This window comes from Mauremys mutica, chromosome 20 (genome assembly GCF_020497125.1).
Source record: "Mauremys mutica isolate MM-2020 ecotype Southern chromosome 20, ASM2049712v1, whole genome shotgun sequence".
NCBI classification, from domain to species: domain Eukaryota; kingdom Metazoa; phylum Chordata; order Testudines; family Geoemydidae; genus Mauremys; species Mauremys mutica.
Genome location: NC_059091.1, coordinates 16,220,551 through 16,239,151, shown reverse-complemented (window position 1 = coordinate 16,239,151; position 18,601 = coordinate 16,220,551). Strand labels below are relative to the sequence as shown.

At 46.8% G+C, this 18,601-nt stretch overlaps 1 protein-coding gene across 8 annotated transcripts; it reads right to left on the bottom strand.

Annotated features, from left to right (window-relative positions):
* Positions 1-986: 986 nt before the first annotated feature.
* LOC123353539 (zinc finger protein 271-like) lies at positions 987-17,846 on the bottom strand. Of its 8 annotated transcripts, none has more exons than XM_044994687.1 (4): positions 16,791-17,846; positions 15,526-15,792; positions 13,655-13,716; positions 987-3,126 (listed from the first exon to the last, which is right to left on the bottom strand). In XM_044994687.1, the coding sequence occupies exon 4, from the start codon at positions 3,077-3,079 to the stop codon at positions 1,493-1,495; it is 1,587 nt and encodes a 528-aa protein (XP_044850622.1). In that variant the 5' UTR covers positions 3,080-3,126; positions 13,655-13,716; positions 15,526-15,792; positions 16,791-17,846; the 3' UTR covers positions 987-1,492. The 8 variants fall into 8 exon arrangements, with proteins under 8 accessions (XP_044850622.1, XP_044850623.1, XP_044850625.1 ...); XM_044994688.1 differs by having other exon boundaries at positions 987-3,090; XM_044994690.1 differs by having other exon boundaries at positions 987-3,087.
* Positions 17,847-18,601: the final 755 nt, after the last annotated feature.

Sequence of the window (18,601 nt, the reverse complement as noted above, 5' to 3'; positions counted from 1 at the left end):
TGGAATACCATGTCCAGTTCAGGTGCCCACAATTCAAGAAGGATATTGATAAACTGGAAAGGGTTCAAAGAAGAACCACATGAATGATTAAAGGATTAGAAAACATGCCTTATAGCAGGGGTTCTCAAACTGGGATCAGGACCCCTCAGGGAGCCGCAAGGTTATTACATGGGGGTCACGAGCTGTTAGCCTCCACCCCAAACCCCACTTTGCCTCCAGTATTTATAATGGTGTTAAATATATTAAAAAAGTGTTTTAAATTTATAAGTGGGGTCGCACTCCGAGGTTTGCTATGTGAAAGATGCCACTGGCACAAAAGTTTGAGAACCACTGCCTTATAGTGATTGCACTCCTTGAGTCTATCTATTTAGCTTAACAAAGAGAAAGTTAAGGGGTGACTTGATTACAATCTATAAGTACCTATATGGGGAACTTTTTATTAATGGGCTCTACAATCTATCAGAGAAAGGTCTAACACCATCCAATGTCTGGTACTTCAAGCAAGACAAATTCAGACTGGAAATAATGCATGAATTTTTGAGAGAGAGAGAGAAAATTAACAGTTTACCACGGGTTGTGGTAGATCACTGATGATTTTTAAATCAAGACTGGATGTTTTTCTAAAAGTTGTGCTGGAGGAATTATTTCAGGGAAATTGTATGGCTTGTGTTAAACAGGAGGTCAGACTAGATGATCACAATGGTCTCTTCTGGCCTTAGAATCTATGAAATGGAGGAAATTTTAAGAACAACATTCTAGCCTTGACAAGGTGGGATGGAAAGAGCTGTAAAGCCAGTCTATGAGCAAATGCCATGGGACCTTAGACTAAATATTGCCCCCTGAAAAGAGCAGCTGCATCTTCAACGATCACAAGAAAAACTTTTGTGGGAACACCAATCGGAGAACCCATAATAAATCACAGCTGCAGGCTAGACAGACACACAACTGTTATAAGACACAGCATCTGAAATGGGACACTAGGATGGAAAATGGGTATGCTGGAGCAGGTTTTATTTCATATGGAGAGAGACTGCAATACAACAGGAAATACAGTATTAAAAGCAAATTTAAAAAAATGGGAATAGAATCTAGGTAGCCAACAGGAATTAAAATCCTGGGATGGAGTCTGGCCAGACTAGACAAAAAGAAGGAACAAATGCTAGGGAGCTGCCCATGGGACTGAAATGGCCTGCATTTTGTCTGCCAGTCTATGTAGACAGCCTGTCCATATGAGGTTGAAAGAATGCATATGTTAGACCCCCTTAGACTTGCCTTATTACAGCTCCTGTGGCAAGTGGCATCATCTCCCAGATCTTGCAACAGGCGAGGCTGAGACGGGCAGCTGCCTCTGGCAGTGTGAAGAAGGAGGGTTTCTAGTCTTTGGCATTGTACACTCAGTAGTTTCTCCCATTAAGTGTCCTGCTGGCCCCATGCTGTTTACTGCAGCGTTGGGAGCTTGCTCAGCAAACTGACATGTTGGCCCGCCCCATGTTCAGGGTTTCTGTGCTAGGTGGGTTCTCTGGTGCTCTATGAGGTTGGAGCTCCAGCTGAAGCTCTTCCCGCAATCAGTGCATTGGTAGGGGCGCTCCCCCGTGTGGATGCGCTGGTGTTGGGTGAGGTTGGAGCTCTGGGTGAAGCTCTTCTCGCAGTTGGAGCACTTGTAGGGGCGCTCCCCCGTGTGGGTGCCCTGGTGCCGGATGAGGTGGGAGCTCTGGCAGAAGCTCTTGCCACAGATGGTGCAGCGGTAGGGCCGCTCTCCAGTGTGGGTGCGCTGGTGGCTGACCAGATGAGAACTTTTGCAGAAGCTCTTCTCGCAGTCAGGGCACTGGTAGGGACGCTCACCCGCATGGCTCAGCAGCTTTGTGCTCTCCCCAAAGGTCTTTCCACACTGGGGACATCGGTATGGCCTGTCACCTGCATGGCTGAGCTGGTGCCGGGTGAGGTGGGCACTGACCCCGAAGCCCTTCCCACAGTCCCCGCACTTGTAGGGTCTGTCGACCGTGTGGATGCGCTGGTGCTGCACCAGGTACGAGCTGCGCCCAAAGCTCCTACCACACTCCCCGCACTTGTAGGGCTTCACTGCCACATCAGCTCGTGGCTGGCAGCCAGCAATGCGGGAGAAGCGTGTCTCACACTCAGCACAGTGGTGTGGCCGTGGCCTCTGCTGGATGCTCCGGGTGAAGCTCTTCCCACAACTGGTGCATGTGCAGGGCAGCTCTCCAGCGGCATGGGTGCCCTGGTGCCGGATGAGGTGGGAGCTCTTGTTGAAGCTCTTCCCACACTGCGTGCACTTGTAGGGCCTCAGCCCCTTGTGGATGCGTCGGTGTTGGATGAGCGCAGAGCTACGGGTGAAGCTCTTCCCACAGTCAGGGCACTTGTCTGGCCGCTCGCCCGTGTGCACGCGCTGGTGCTCAATGAGGTTGGAGCTCCAGCTGAAGCTCTTCCCACACTCTCCGCACTTGTAGGGGCGCTCACCCGTGTGGATACGCTGGTGCTGCACCAGGTTGGAGTTTTGGCTGAAGCTCTTCCCGCAGTCGGGGCACTTGTAGGGGCGCTCGCCTGTGTGGGTGCCCTGGTGCCGCAGGAGGTGGGAGCTCTGGCTGAAGCTCTTGTTGCAGTTGGTGCACTTGTAGGGCTTGACACCCTGGTGCACGCGCTGGTGCTCCGTCAGGTGGGAGCTCTGGGTGAAGCTTTTGTCGCAGTCGAGGCACTGGTAGGGGCGCTCGCCTGTGTGTACCCGCTGGTGCTGGGCAAGGTTGGAGTTCTGGGTGAAACTCTTCCCACAGTCAGAGCACTTGTAGGGGCGCTCGCCCGTGTGGGTGCCCTGGTGCCGGATGAGGTGGGAGCTCTGGCTGAAGCTCTTGTTACAGTCAGTGCAGTTGTAGCGTTTCTCTTTGGATTGGAGCCCTCTCCCCCAGAGGGGGGATCTGCCCAGTAGCTGCTGCTCTTTGTCGTTTCCCCCCAGCAACTCCGACCCGCCAGGACTGTCTGAGCCGACTTCCTGGGTGATGTTCTCTTTGGGTTTAGCCCCTTCCTCAGGACCTCCCTGCAGAGGGCTCTCCGCCTCCTTCTCACTCATGATCCCATCTGCTGAAATAAGAGAATCCAGGCAATCACTCACTTGACCTATGGGTTGGGAGGAAAGAGAAACTGCAACACAAGAATTTTTTGGGGAAAAAACTGGAAAGGGGAATTTGCAAAAAAGGTTTACTGTTGGACCTAACAGAGAGCACTGGCCCTTTAAGGGCATGCTTATTACAGGACCTCTATCTCTTTAAAGCCAGGCATTCTGGGAATTGTTGGGCCTAGGCCTCAGTCATGGTAGGCAGAAAGCAAGGCCTGCTTGGATTAGACAGATATAAATGCCAAGCTGCTGTAGCAGTAGAGAAAGGAATCTTTTATGGGGTGAGCAGCTGTGGCTGTTAGGTCTTTTCTGGCAAGAGCTTGGAGAAGGAAGCTGTCTGGAACTATGACCATACACTGATGAGAAAGCTAACAGTTCCCTGCAGCTCAGTGAAGTGAAAGGGCTGTCATCAGAGACCAGTGGGAGGACTAAGGGGAGCCTCTGTAGCTGAGAGGTGGAAGGTCAGCTGTGATCCAAGGGAGGCTGGACTGTCTGCAGACTGTAGTCTAGTAGCATAAAGATAAAGTGTGGCTGGAACTGGAGGAGGGTGTCCTATGCCAAGTATTGGAATATTCTGGGCCATTAAAAAAAACCAGGACCTGGGAAGTCAGGCTACTTTAGAACTCTAGCTGAGGGTGTATGCGTGTGTGTGAGAAACAATATTGCCAACTCCAGTGACCTCTATTGTGTGATATTTCATGTCTGCCTTAAAGCCCTCCTGGCTGGAATTAAGAGACTGCATGAGAATCTCAGCTTTAGTTCTTCAGAGAGGTTTCCTGCGCTCATGGCTGCAAAGAACTGCTTGTAAACTGCTTGTGTGCAGCCTGAAGGTTCAAAACCAAGAAGGAAGATAAACCTAGGTTTGTTTTCTTAAATCTCATGGTTTTTAAGTCACTCATGGTATTGGGGGGGGGGGGAGAGAGAAGCTGACAGTTTTTGAATACTTGTAACTGGGGATAACAATAGTCACTGAAGGGGGAAACTGAGGCACAACTGTACCCCTGGTGATGGAGGAGTGATTTGAACCTCCTACACAAACAGACCAAGCACTGTGTTGCCCAAACATGTCTGGAGGGGAGAGACAAGGAGAGCCGATGAGCAGCTGAAGTAAAACAGAGAGCACAGATGAAGCGAGGGACTACCACCAAAAATCCAGCTGGGATTGATAAAGCCTGAGCTGCTCCCCCCATATTCACTCCACAAAAAAACTCTCTTTCTCCCATTACTACAGTGACTTGGCTTTTATAGCCTTCTAATCTGAGCAGGCCTTTCTCTCAGCCTGTCAACACATGAGCTATAGGTACTACAAGTCCCAGAACACCTGTAACATGAGCGCTCTTAAAGGTTCAAGAGCAAAACTTTCTTGCAAATTCCTCTTTCTAGTTTTCCCCCCAAATATGTTTTGCAGTTCCCCTTTCCTCCCAATTGTCACAGGCTGCTGGGCTGTGCACTCCCAGAACTAGATTAGGAGACCCTGCTAGACTATGCATATTCCTCCCATTGTGGCCCTGGAGTTGGCTGGGTTGTGGTGGGGTAACCCTACTGGGCTGTGCATCCCCTCACGCGGCCACCATTCTCCCATACAGCTAGCTGATTGGGTTGCAGAGGAGAGCCCTGCTGGACTGTACATTTCCCCCACCCTTCCCCCATGCTGCCTTGGAGTTGGCTGAGTTGTGGGACCTAGCTAGGCTGTGCACCCCCACATCACCCCTGGTGCTGCAGGGCAGTGCAACCCCCATGCTAGCTGGGTTGGGGGTGGTCCCTGTAGGGCAGTGCAACCCCCTCACTGCCCTGGGGCTGGCTGGGTTGGGGGACCCTGTAGGGCATGCCCCCCATGCTGCCCTGGGGGTGGCTAGGTTGGGGGTCCCTGCAGGGCAGTTCATCCTCCCTCACTGCCCTGGGGCTGGCTGGTTGGAGGTCCCTGCAGGGCAGTGTAGCCCCCAACTCACCCTGTGCAGGCAGTGCAGGGAGCCCCTCAGCCTGGCCCCAGTTCGGATGAAGGCTCTCGTTAACACGCTCCCCCCCCCCGCACAGGGCACTTCTGAGCCTCTCTAGCTGCTGGAGGACTCGGCCCCTCTGTGGTTGTATCACTCCTGTTCCCAGCTGCGTGGGGGGCCAGTCCAATCCATGTTCCCCGTTCCTGCAGGACATCCTGGGGCTCTTTCCCATCACAGCCCGTGGGGGCCAGCAATCCCACCCCTTTATCACATAGCAATACTAGGGGCTTTCCCTTGCTGCCTGTGCCTTTAAGGGTGCACATAGGGCTGGTTCTCCAGCGCTTCTCAGCAAATGCCAGGGCCAGACACTTGCTCTGGTTAAAGTAATAGCTGAGATTTCTCTGTGATCACTGGACTCCAGGAGCTGGGGCTTGAAGAAGAGCAACAGAAGTCACCAGTGTCAAAACGTGACCCCCTAAAGGTTTGGGGAAGCAGGTAAAAGAACCCCTGGATGATATTTAAGAATAACAAGGTTTTTAAAATAAATCTATTGATTTTGGAATGTGTGGGTGACTTTTAAAAAAGATGGCTTTAGGAAATATTTAGAGTTCAGGGCTGTTGTTGAGTGTTCCCCTCCCCATCCCCAAAACCATTTAGTTACGCCTTCCCCACTGCAGCATTTCTCATTCCGTAAGGGGGTGGAGGGGGAATCCAGCTTTTCTCCCAGCCACGAAGACTGGAAATATTTTAAAAAATAAAAGCAGATACTGCGCTCAGGAAATGTGTCCTTTCTCTCCTGTCTTACATGACAAATATATAGTTAAAAATTGTAGGGATTTAGCATTAAGGTGGAATTTATGATTGCATGCAAATTAACTAGTGACATAACTTTTATAAAATGTTGCACATGGAGCGGTACCAAATTTGGCAGCTGTTGAGATAGTCTGTGCTTTGGAGAGCTTACAAGTGAAGACCCAGATCCTGCCAAAAAACTTCCCACACCATGTAGGCTGAAAATTGAGCATTTGCATAAATCTTGGTAGAATCAGAGCCTAAACAAACAACACAAAGCTCATTAAGGGAAGTGATCTTGAATACGATCAGAGTGATGGTTTGCTAATGTCAAGTTAGTACCATGATGTTTTGTGTCTTGCTTAGAGACCCCAAACTGAAATTGGATCACCTAGCACAATTGTTCCCCAAATAGCTTGGAGTATAAATAGGGTTGGTTGGGTTATAATGCAGTATTGGGTATTTTTTGCTCTATTTTTATTTATCTACATTAAATGTATGACAGGGCGGGGGTGGCTGGCTGAGGGAGGCACTAAGGCAGGCGGGGTGAACTAAGGGGGAAGGAGCATTGAGGGGAGCAGGTAGAGTGAGAGCATGAGGGAAGAGTCTAAAGCCTGCAGCCAATCAGCAGAGGGATGAGAATATCTAGAACTGGAGCAGTCCCTGTGATGGCATCAGTGCTTAAAAGTCCCCGCTGATGCAGCTGCTCCTGCTGGCTAGAGTCTTGGAAGGGATTCTCCCTTACACAGATCTGGGTGCTGGATGCCTCACACCTGCCCCTGCCTGCAAAGTCCTAGCCTCTGGTCAAGAGATGGGAACAAGTTGTGGTGTCTGGGCCACTTGCATGGTGGCTAGGGACAAAGCAGATGAGGGTGGGCTGTGCACTAACTGCCCCAATAACAGCTATGTGGGTGAAACCAGACAGACACTACACTGTCGAATGAACTCCCACAGACAAATGATAAAAGACAAAAACACCCTGTCTCCAACGGGTGAGCACTTTTCACAAAGTATCTGACCTCTCAGTCCTCATCCTCAAGGGAAACCTGCGCACAGATCTCTCGGGGGTGGATTTTTCACACCCTTGAGAGAGAGAGCTAGGCCAGGGCCAGGGCCAGGGCCAGGGCCAGGTAGGCAGGCAGAGTTTCAGAGTCTCAATGCGTGGATGAGACAATGGTGTAGAGAGGAGGGGTTTACGTTCATTAGTAACTGGGGAAACTTTTGGGATGGGGGGAGCCTATACAGGAGAGATTGGCTCCACCTAAACCAAAGTGGAACCAGACTGCTGGCACTAAACATTAAAAAGGTTGTAGAGCAGTTTTTAAACTAGGAGATGGGGGAAAGCCGAATGCTGCAGAGGAGCATGTGGATCGGACACAGACTTCTCTTAGGGGAGAGTCTGATGATAGAGAATCTCCAGGTTATAGTCAGGAGCAGAGGACGGAAGAGGATAATGTAAGGGACAGATCAGATGATAAACAGTCACATAAAAAAGAATCTGGCACATCAGAAAAGGGCAGACAAATAAACAGGGACAAGTTTTTAAAGTGCTTGTACACAAATGCTAGAAGTCTAAATAATAAGATGGGTGAACTAGAGTGCCTTGTGATAAAGGAGGATATTGCTATAATAGGCATCACAGAAACCTGGTGGACTGAGAGCAATCAATGGGACACAATCATTCCGGGGTACAAAATATATCAGGACAGAACAGGTCATGCAGGGGGAGGAGTGGCACTATATGTGAAAGACAACGTAGATTCAAATGAAATAAAAATCTTAAGCGAATCCACATGTTCCATAGAATCTCTATGGATAGAATTTTCATGCTCTAATAAAAATATAACATTAGGGATCTATTATCAACCACCTGGCCAGGACAGTAATAGTGATGATGAAATGCTAAGGGAAATTAGAGAGACTATCAAAATTAAGAACCCAATAATAGTGGGGGATTTCAATTATCCCCATATTGACTGGGAACATTTCACTTCAGGATGAAATGCGGAGATAAAATTTCTCGATACTTTAAATGACTGCTTCATGGAGCAGCTGGTACGGGAACCCACAAGGGGAGAGGCAACTCTAGATTTAATCCTGAGTGGAGCACAGGAGCTGGTCCAAGAGGTAACTATAGCAGGACCGCTTGCAAATAGTGACCATAATATAACAACATTTAACATCCCTGTGGTGGGAAGAACATCTCAACGGCCCAACACTGTGGCATTTAATTTCAAAAGGGGGAACTATACAAAAATGAGGGGGTTAGTTAGACAAAAGTTAAAAGGTACAGTGACTAAAGTGAAATCTCTGCAAGCTGCATGGGCGCTTTTTAAAGACACCATAATATAGAGGCCCAACTTCAATGTATACCCCAAATTAAGAATCATAGTAAAAGAACTAAAAAAGAGCCACCGTGGCTTAACAACCATGTAAAAGAACCAGTTAGAGATAAAAAGACTTCCTTTAAAAAGTGGAAGTCAAATCCTAGTGAGGCAAATAGAAAGGAGCATAAACACTGCCAACTTAAGTGCAAGAGTGTAATAAGAAAAGCCAAAGAGGAGTTTGAAGAACGGCTAGCCAAAAACTCCAAAGGTAATAACAAAATGTTTTTTAAGTACATCAGAAGCAGGAAGCCTGCTAAACAACCAATGGGGCCCCTGGATGATCGAGATACAAAAGGAGCGCTTAAAGACGATAAAGTCATTGCAGAGAAACTAAATGGATTCTTTGGTTCAGTCTTCACGGCTGAGGATGTTAGGGAGATTCCCAAACCTGAGCTGGCTTTTGTAGGTGACAAATCTGAGGAACTGTCACAGATTGAAGTGTCACTAGAGGAGGTTTTGGAATTAATTGATAAACTCAACATTAACAAGTCACTGGGACCCAATGGCATTCACTCAAGAGTTCTGAAAGAACTCAAATGTGAAGTTGAGGAACTATTAACTAAGATTTGTAACCTGTCCTTTAAATTGGCTTCGGTACCCAATGACTGGAAGTTAGGTAATATAATGCCAATATTTAAAAAGGGCTCTAGAGGTGATCCCGGCAATTACAGACCGGTAAGTCTAATGTCGGTACCGGGCAAATTAGTCGAAACAATAGTTAAGAATAAAATTGTCAGACACATAGAAAAACAAACTGTTGAGCAATAGTCAACATTGTTTCTGTAAAGGGAAATCGTGTCTTACTAATCTATTAGAGGTCTTTGAAGGGGTCAACAAACATGTGGACAAGGGGGGAATCCAGTTGACATAGTGTACTTAGATTTCCAGAAAGCCTTTGACAAGGTCCCCCACCAAAGGCTCTTACGTAAATTAAGCTGTCATGGGATAAAAGGGAAGGTCCTTTCATGGATTGAGAACTGGTTAAAAGACAGGGAACAAAGGGTAGGAATTAATGGTAAATTCTCAGAATGGAGAGGGGTAACTAGTGGTGTTCCCCAAGGGTCAGTCCTAGGACCAATCCTATTCAATTTATTCATAAATGATCTGGAAAAAGGGGTAAACAGTGAAGTGGCAAAGTTTGCAGATGATACTAAACTACTCAAGATAGTTAAGACCAAAGCAGACTGTGAAGAACTTCAAAAAGATCTCACAAAACTAAGTGATTGGGCAACAAAATGGCAAATGAAATGTAATGTGGATAAATGTAAAGTAATGCACATTGGAAAAAATAACCCCAACTATACATACAATATGATGGGGGCTAATTTAGCTACAACGAGTCAGGAAAAAGATCTTGGAGTCATCGTGGATAGTTCTCTGAAGATGTCCACGCAGTGTGCAGAGGCGGTCAAAAAAACAAACAAGATGTTAGGAATCATTAAAAAGGGGATAGAGAATAAGAAGGAGAATATATTATTGCCCTTATATAAATCCATGGTACGCCCACATCTTGAATGCTGTGTACAGATGTGGTCTCCTCACCTCAAAAAAGATATTCTAGCACTAGAAAAGGTTCAGAAAAGGGCAACTAAAATGATTAGGGGTTTGGAGATGGTCCCATATGAGGAAAGATTAAAGAGGCTAGGACTCTTCAGCTTGGAAAAGAGGAGACTAAGGGGGGATATGATAGAGGTTTTTAAAATCATGAGTGATGTTGAGAAAGTGCATAAGGAAAAGTTATTTACTTATTCCCATAATACAAGAACTAGGGGTCACCAAATTCAGGGGAGGGATAGCTCAGGGGTTTGAGCACTGGCCTGCTAAACCCAGGGTTGTGAGTTCAATCCTTGAGGAGGCCACTTAGGGATCTGGGGCAAAAATTGGTCCTGCTAGTGAAGGCTCTTCCAGTTCTAGGAGATTGGTATATCTCCAATTAAATGAAATTAATGGGCAGCAGGTTTAAAACAAATAAAAAAGTTCTTCTTCACGCAGCGCACAGTCAACTTGTGGAACTCCTTACCTGAGGAGGTTGTGAAGGCTAGGACTATGACAGTGTTTAAAAGAGAACTGGATAAATTCATGGTGGTTAAGTCCATAAATGGCTATTAGCCAGGATAGGTAAAGAATGGTGTCCCTAGCCTCTGTTCGTCAGAGGATGGAGATGGATGGTAGGAGAGAGATCACTTGATCATTGCCTGTTAGGTTCACTCCCTCTGGGGCACCTGGCATTGGCCACTGTCGGTAGACAGATACTGGGCTAGATGGACCTTTGGTCTGACCTGGTATGGCCGTTCTTATGACATATGTTTTCATTGTAGACCTGCCCTGAGCACCTTTCCCAGATCTGAACAAGAGCTCTGCGAAAGCTCCAAAGCTTGTCCGTTTCAACTACAGAAGTTGGTCCAATAAAAGATATTATCTCATCCACCTTGACACGCTCTTGTTTTGGGGGAGGGAGGGAGACAACACTGAATGTGGGAGCACTGATCTAGGGAGCAGGGGTCAGAATTGATGTATCCAGAGATTTGAGTTTGGGGAAGGGGAGATTGCAGTGTTGACAACCCCACATGTTGAAAAATTATGAGTCAGATCTCAAAAAACCACGTGTCTGGTTGAAAAATCATGATTAAGTAATACATTTTTGGCTTCATTTTCTCTGCTTTCTGAGCCTTTAAGGTTACACTTGGGTCACATTTTTAAGCATTACTCCTCAACATGAAGAGCTGGAGACTTAGGGTGTGTCTATACTACAAGCACTGCACCCCTGCTGCTGTAATGTAGACACAACAACAATGAAAGGTGTTTCTCCATCACCACCCTTAAGAGCCAGTAGCAAAGTCAGTGACAGAATTCTTCCATTGACCTACCTCAGTCTACAGTGGCTGTTAGTTAGATCAACCTATGTCCCACAGAGTGCAAAATTTCTCAATAGCCCTGGGCAATGTAGCTAGGTTGACCTAAGTTCTAGGTTGACCTAGCTTGAGGCCTCACCTTTTTTTTTAAATAAAGGGTGTTGCTGTTCTCACTCAGTCTTGTGACTCCAGAAGCTGGGGTTTGTGGGGAAAAGCACCAAATATTGCAAGACTTGTGACAACTGGTGTCACTGAGACAGTCCTATGGGAGGGGGAGACAGAACTGATCATGGCGATCATTGGCTGTTGGGAAGAAGAGGCTATTCTGTTGTGAAGAAGAGGCTATTCTGTTGTGGGGGTGGGAGTGTGGGAACTGATTTTTGGAGTCTATTGTGTGGTGGCAGGAATTGGTTTTCCACAGGGAAAGAGAATTGGGGGAAACTATTTTTGGGGCTGGAATGGTTCTTTGAAGAGGGAGAGAACAGATTGTGGGAGGGAGGAGTGTTGCGTAATGGGGAGGTTGACTTGTCGGGTGCCATTCATAAATCACCTTTTACTCCTTGAATCAGTCCCAGAGTTGTGGTAGGGGAAATAATCATAACTGGTTGGGGCTGGGGGCCCCGAGGAAGACTGGGTGGCAGAGATGGTCTCCTTAGTCCTCTGAGTTTTTTAGTGGACCCGCAAGACCCATTGGTAGCAGGATTGATAGGGAGAGGAGTCGTGCATGAAGTTGAAGATGCTGGGAAGTTGCTTTAGTGGGAAGCTCCAGGGCATGATGCAGGCATGTTTATTTTGTTTGGGCTTCTGTTGCAGTGTAGGGAACAAAACAAGAACCATGCTGCAGGTGACACTGCTGGGGGCAGCAGCTGGCTTAGTGCTTGGTGTAACTTTCCTGCTAACTCTTCCATATAGCACTTGGTTTTAATGATAAAGGGCAGCAATTATTCTGTGCCCCTGTACTGCAGCTCTGCCCTCCGCTGCTATGGGGTGGCCTGGTTAAGGTAATCTTCCTTTAGATCAGTGGTCCTCAAGATGTGGGGCATGCCCCTGGGGGGAGGGAAGAAGGGGAACATTCGTGGGGGTGTGGCAGGGCCCAGGGACAGCCCCAAGGAGGAACAGGGAGGAAGCACCACCAAGCCTCGCTCTGCCCCCAGCTCTGCTCCAGCCACAACTGTGGCTTTCCTCCTGGCCCTGCCCCCCAGCCATAGCCCTGGCTCCGCCCACAGCTGCAGTCCTGGCCTCACCCCCTGGCTCCTGGCCCGGCCACAGCTCTGCCCCCAGCCAGGGCTCCGCTTGTGGCCCTGCTTCCAGCCTCAGCCCCAACCCCCAGCTGTGGGGGGTGGAGGGGGGGAAGATGTGGACAGGGGTAAGAAGAGAGTATGAGGTAAAAAGTTTGGGGATCACTGATCTAGGTTGTATTTCCCTAGTTTGTTTATGAGGTCATGTGAGACAGTACCAGAAGCGTTACTGAAGTCGATATACCACATCTACCACTTTCCCCTCTAATCACAAGGCTTGTTAACCTGTCAAAGAAAGCTATTAGATTGGCTTGACATGATTTGTTCTTGACAAACCCATACTGACTGTTGCTTACCACATTATTTTCTAGGTGTTTGCAAATGATTGCTTATTTGCTCCATTATCTTTCCAGGTACAGTAACTCCTCACTTAACATTGTAGTTATGTTCCTGAAAAATGCAACTTTAAGCGAAACAATGTTAAATGAATCCAATTTTCCCCATAAGAATTAATATAGGTTCCAAGGAAAGTTTTTTGGGGGCAGACAAAAGGCATTATATACTGTACTGTGGTTGGGAAGTGCCCTGGCTTACCCCACACAGGCACAGCCCGCTGCAGGCAAGGACGCTAGGAAGCACCTTTGCAGCAGCAGCGTCAGCTTCCCCGGAGAAGAACAGGCTCAGACTTTGCTGGGAATGCTCCATGCCCGCCTCTTCCTGTCCCCGCTCCACTCCAGGCCCACCTCTTCCCAACCCCCACTCCACCTCCTCTGCGGAGCACACCATATCCCTCCCCCCTCCCACCCAAAGTCTTAAGTGCCACCAAACAGCTGTTTGGCGGCGCTTGGGACTTTCTGGGAGGAGCGCAGAAGCGGAACTTGTGCAATGCTCTCTTGTACAGTCGCTCCTCTTCCACAGAATCTTATAAGCAGGCAGCCAAACGACGTTATAAGGGAGTATTGCACAACTTTAAACGAGCATGTTCCCTAATTGAGCAGGACGTAACATTGAAACAATGTTAAGCGGGATGACGTTAAATGAGGAGTTACTGTACTGAAGTTGAGCTGACTGGTCTGTAATGCCCCAGGTTGTCCCTATTTCCCTTTTTATAGATTGGGACTAGATTTGCCCTTTTCCAGTCCTCTGAAATCTCACCCCTCTTCCATGACTTTTCGAAGATAATTGCTAGTGGCTCAGATCTCTCTGCAGTCAGTTCCTTGAGTATTCTAGGATGTATTTCATCAGGCCCTGGTGACCTGAAGACATCTAACTTGATTAAGTAATTTTAAACTTGTTCTTTCCCTAATTTAGCCTGTGATCCTACCTCATTTTCACTAGCATTCCCTATGTTAGATGTCCAATCACCACCAACCTTCCTGCTGAAAACTGAAAGAAAACAAAAAAAAGTCATTTAGCACTTCTGCCATTTCCACATGTTCAGTTATTGTCTCCCCCCACCACCACCTCATTGAGCAATGGGCCTACCCTGTCCCTGATCTTCCTCTTGCTTTTAATGTATTTGTAGAATGTTTTCTTGTTACCCTTTACTTGTTATTAGCTAGTTGAATCTCATGTTGTGCCTTGGCCTACATACTTGCATTATTTGTTTATATTCATAGTTTGTAATTTGACCTAGTTTCCACTTTTTTGTAGGACTCTTGTGTTTCAGGTCATTGAAGATCTCCTGGTTAAGCAAGGGTGGTCTCTTGCCATACTTCCCATCTTTCCTATAGTGGGATAGTTTGCTCTTGTGCCCTTAATAACGTCTCTCTGAAAATCTGCCAACTCTCTTGAACTGTTTTTCCCCTTAGACTTGCTTCCCATGGGATCTTACCTATCAATTCCCTGAGTTTGCTGAAGTCTGCCTTCTTGAAATCCATTATCTTTATTGTGCTGTTTTCCCTCCTACCATTCCTTAGAATCACAAACTCTGCCATTTCATGATCACTTTCACCCAAGCTACCTTCCACTTACAAATTCTCAACCAGTTCCTCTCTATGGGTCAAAATCAAATCTAGAACAGCCTCTCTCCTGATAGGTTTCTCCACCTTCTGAAATAAAAAATTGTCTCCAATACATTCCAAGAACTTGTTGGATAATCTGTGCCCTGCTGTGTTTTTTCCTCCCCTCAAGAGATGTCTGGGTAGTTGAAGTCTCCCAAAACTACCAAGTCCTGTGCTTTGGATGATTTTGTTAGTTGTTTAAAAAAGCCTCATCCACCTCTTCTTCCTGGTTAGGTGGTCTGTAGTAGACCCCTACCATGACATCACCCTTGTTTTTTTAACCCTTTATCCTTACCCAGAGACTTTCAACAGGTCTGTCTCCTATTTCCATCACAACCTCAGTCCAAGTGTATACATTTTAAATATATAAGGCAACATCTCCTGCCTTTTTTCCCTGCCTGTCCTTCCAGAGCAAGCTCTACCCTTCCACACGTACGTATTATCCCACCAAGTCTCTATGATGCCAGCTATGTCACAGCTGTGTTTATTAACTAGCATTTCAAGTTCTTCCAGCTTATTCCCCATACTTCTCGCATTAGTATACATATATCTAAGATATTGATTTGCCCTCTCTGTTTTCTCTTGTCTCTTCCTTATCCCTGCTATTATGGCCCATGCTCCCTCCCAGCCAAAGATGAGGACAATGCACTATAGCTTTTAATAATACAATATAAACTGAAGCCCGGGAAAGTCCTGTGGTTTATTATATAAACAGATATTATCTGAATGGCCTCATTGTCCTGAGGAGTCTAGGACCTTCCTTGTCCTGAAGACTGCTATAATTCAGGATCAAGAACAATGTCAGGCTGAAAGGACTTTGAGAATTCACCATGTCCAGCCCCCTGTGCTGAGGCAGGACCTGATGGACAGACAGCATCCCTGACAGGTGTTTACTGGCCAGGTTTCCATGGTCTTTCAATTGGAAACAGACAGAGCAGCGCTTCACAGAGATTCTTCTGGCCTCCTAGAGAGAGATCCACTAAGTGGTGGATCCCAGACACCTCTCCCCAGGAAATCCACTGAGTGGCAGATCCCCACCCCCAAGCTCTTCTACATCATCAGGGAGACTGATGACTTAGGGACTCACTCAGATATAAGGGCTTTGTATTAGTCTGTGATATTTTTCTGCCTGGTTCTAGATCCAGGATCTGCACTTTCCTCCTTATCTGAGGGATGCGTTCTGGGTACTTACCAGGAAAGGTGGTGCACTCCTGTCTGGAGATGGAGGTGTTGGAAGCTTTCTTGATTTCTGCAGGTAGGTGGCATGGGTTGACAAGAGGAGCGTTGAGTCTTGTGAGTTTGGGATCCCTGCACCTCTAACTTGTGCTCTACCCTTTGGTGCACTCTTCCCTGCTGGCTGTGGAATAGGGACAAATCCACATTCGTTCCAATTTTCTTTTCTGCATGTGAGGAACAGTGCTGTGCTTCCAAGGACAGGATTCCAAGTGCTGCGAGTCTCCTGGCCAAGGAGAGACCCTATAAGTGACAATTCCCAGAAGGATAGTTTGCTCAGTGACCTCAGGGATTAGCCCCATGCATGTGTGGAGGGGGAAGGGGAGGTAGATTAAGCACTTCCTCAGGGTGGCTTCATTAGTGTTGTCATAAACATACAGCTAAGAGTAGCATAAAATAACCCTTTACAGGTAAAGGAGGGATTAACCCTTTACAGGGTAAGGAGGTAAGAAACTCAGATAACCCGGCTGGCACCTCACTAAGAAGGACCAATAAGGAGAGAAGTTCCTTCCCCCACAGATTTGAAAGTTTTTTGTTTTGTGTTCCTTTGTTCTCTCCGGGTCAGCGAGGAACCAGGGCAGGGAAAATACATCTCCCTAAGCCATATCTGAACTAAGCATCCAATATTACAGAAATAGTAAGTAATAGCAAGGAAATGCATTAGATTATCTTTTGTTTTAGCTTGTGAATTTTCCCTGTGCTAAGAGGTAGGTTTATCTCTGTTTTTGTAACTTTAAAGTTTTGCCTAGAGGGGAAATCCTGTGTTTTGAATCTGATTATCCTGTAAATTATCTTCCATCCTGATTTTATAGAGATGATTATTTTATCCTTTTTTTTTAATATATAAATTAAATAAACTTCTTTGAAAAACAATCAGGTTCTTAAGTGTCCTAAAGACCCACGGGGGTTGATCTGTGCTCACTTTGTAACCAATTGGTTAGGATATTATTCTCAAGCCTCCCCAGGAAAGGGGGTGTAGGAGCTTGGGGGGATATTTTGAGGGAGGTAGGGCTCCAAGTGGCCCTCCCTGAATGTTTGTTTAAATCACTTGGTGGTGGCAGCGATACCAAGGGCAAGGAAGGAATTTGTGCCTTGGGGAAGTTTTAAACCTACGCTGGTAGAAATAAGCTTAAGGGGTTTTTCATGCGGGTCCCCACATCTGTACCCCCCGAGTTCATAGTGGGGAGGGAACCCTGACAAGTGTCTTGGTAGAAAGAAATTTACCTTCTGCCTGTAGACTCCAAGGTGTTGAACAGAGCTTCTCCCAGGCCCTTTGATGGCAGCACCACAGTAGGGACAGATGTTCCCTCCTCGGACCCTCACAATCTTCTCTAACTATTTATTTAGGAAGGTTTAACAGGTTTACAAATCTCTGCCATGTAAACGTTGGAGACAAAACAGTCATTACAACAGTGAGCTCTTCTTTAGAGCAACCTAGTCATACAATAAATCAGCTCTCTCTATTTCACAAGGTGTTACCACTGACAGAGCGAGTCTCTTTACAATACCCACAACACGCGGGTTCTATGATTTTATCACAGAGAGTGAAATCTCTGATTGCACATATTGAACAAGCCAGGCCTGTCTATCAAATAGTAATATTCAAAAAAATTGGACAGGTGCACTGGTATTTTGCAGGAGAATGTACTTAGATATTTGGTTACTATTTATTCAATACACCAAGTGTCCTTTGTTTTGCTGAGTATATAATTGGTGCATTAATTTTTCCATGACCCGCCACATTTTTTGGACCAGTCCTCTCGAGTTGGACTATTTATTTTCCTGATAGGAAGCTAGCAGTAGCTTAGCAGCTACTAGCAGATGAGAAATTAATTCTGCATTCTGTTTGTGTGACCATTTTTGCTAGAAGGATTATCATAGGATCCTTCATAACCAAACTTCACAAATTGTTGGATATTTATTACAAATTCTATCCCAGTGCTTCACCGTACATATATACAATCTCCTCTTTCATCATCATTTTTCCAACACTTATCCCCATTCAATTTCTATTTTTAATCTGACCGATGTGAAGTACCATTGAAGCAGTACCTTAAAGACATTTTCTTGTATCATGCTACAGTTGCTGCTCTTTCCCAGTTCAAACCCTGTTCCTCTGGGGTAATTGGTCAGTCCAAATCCTTTTCCTAGCATGTCAGATATGGACTGTAAACGGGTCGACTCACCCCTGCGGCGCCTCCTGCTGGTTGCTCTGCGAATTTAGCTCAGTCCAGCCCTGGAGCACCCTCTGCAGGCTGGTGATCCACCTGTTCGTAGGCCCCCATGTCCCTCCCTGGACCCGGTGCCCTTCTACATGGGGTGCTGCCCCCTGGCAGCAACCCCTTTCTCTCTGGGTCTCCCCTTCTGTCTCAGGGAACCCCCACCCTCTATCCCTACCTTGCCTCAGTATTTGGCTACTGCCAGTCATTGTCTAGCCCCACACTCTGGGGCAGACTGCAGTATCAGCCTACTCATCACAGGCAAAGTTGGGTTTGGACCTGCTGCCTTGGCCTACCCCTAGGTTGCCCCCTGCAACCCCCAGTACCTATTGGCCCACTGCTAGGCCGCAGCCTGGGGCTTTCTAGGCTGGAGCTTCCCAGCTCCTCAGCCTTCCCCAGCCCTGCTGCACTCAGGTATCTAGTCTCAAGCTCCTAAGCAGCCAGGCCCATCTCTCTCTATAGCCAGAGAGAGAGTCTGGCTTCTGGCTTCCCTGCCTTCTTATAAGGCCCTGTTGCTCTGTTTGGGGCGTGGCCCCCAGCTGCAGCCACTTCCCTCATCAGCTCAGCCTTGAGAGCCACTGCTCTCAAGCCCTGTCAGGCCACTTTTCAAACCCCTTCGGGCAGGAGCAGGGTCCACCCTGCTACAGGACTTTGTTTTTGTTAAGAAAGTGGTCTACAAAGATTGATTTGTTTTAATTCTTTTATTTCCCAACTACCAGATGCCATTGCTTCTATTAAAGTTAACTTTTTGTTTAAAAAGAGCTCTTTTCTAGAAAGATGAAAATCATAATGTTTAACCTAAAGGTACTATTACCA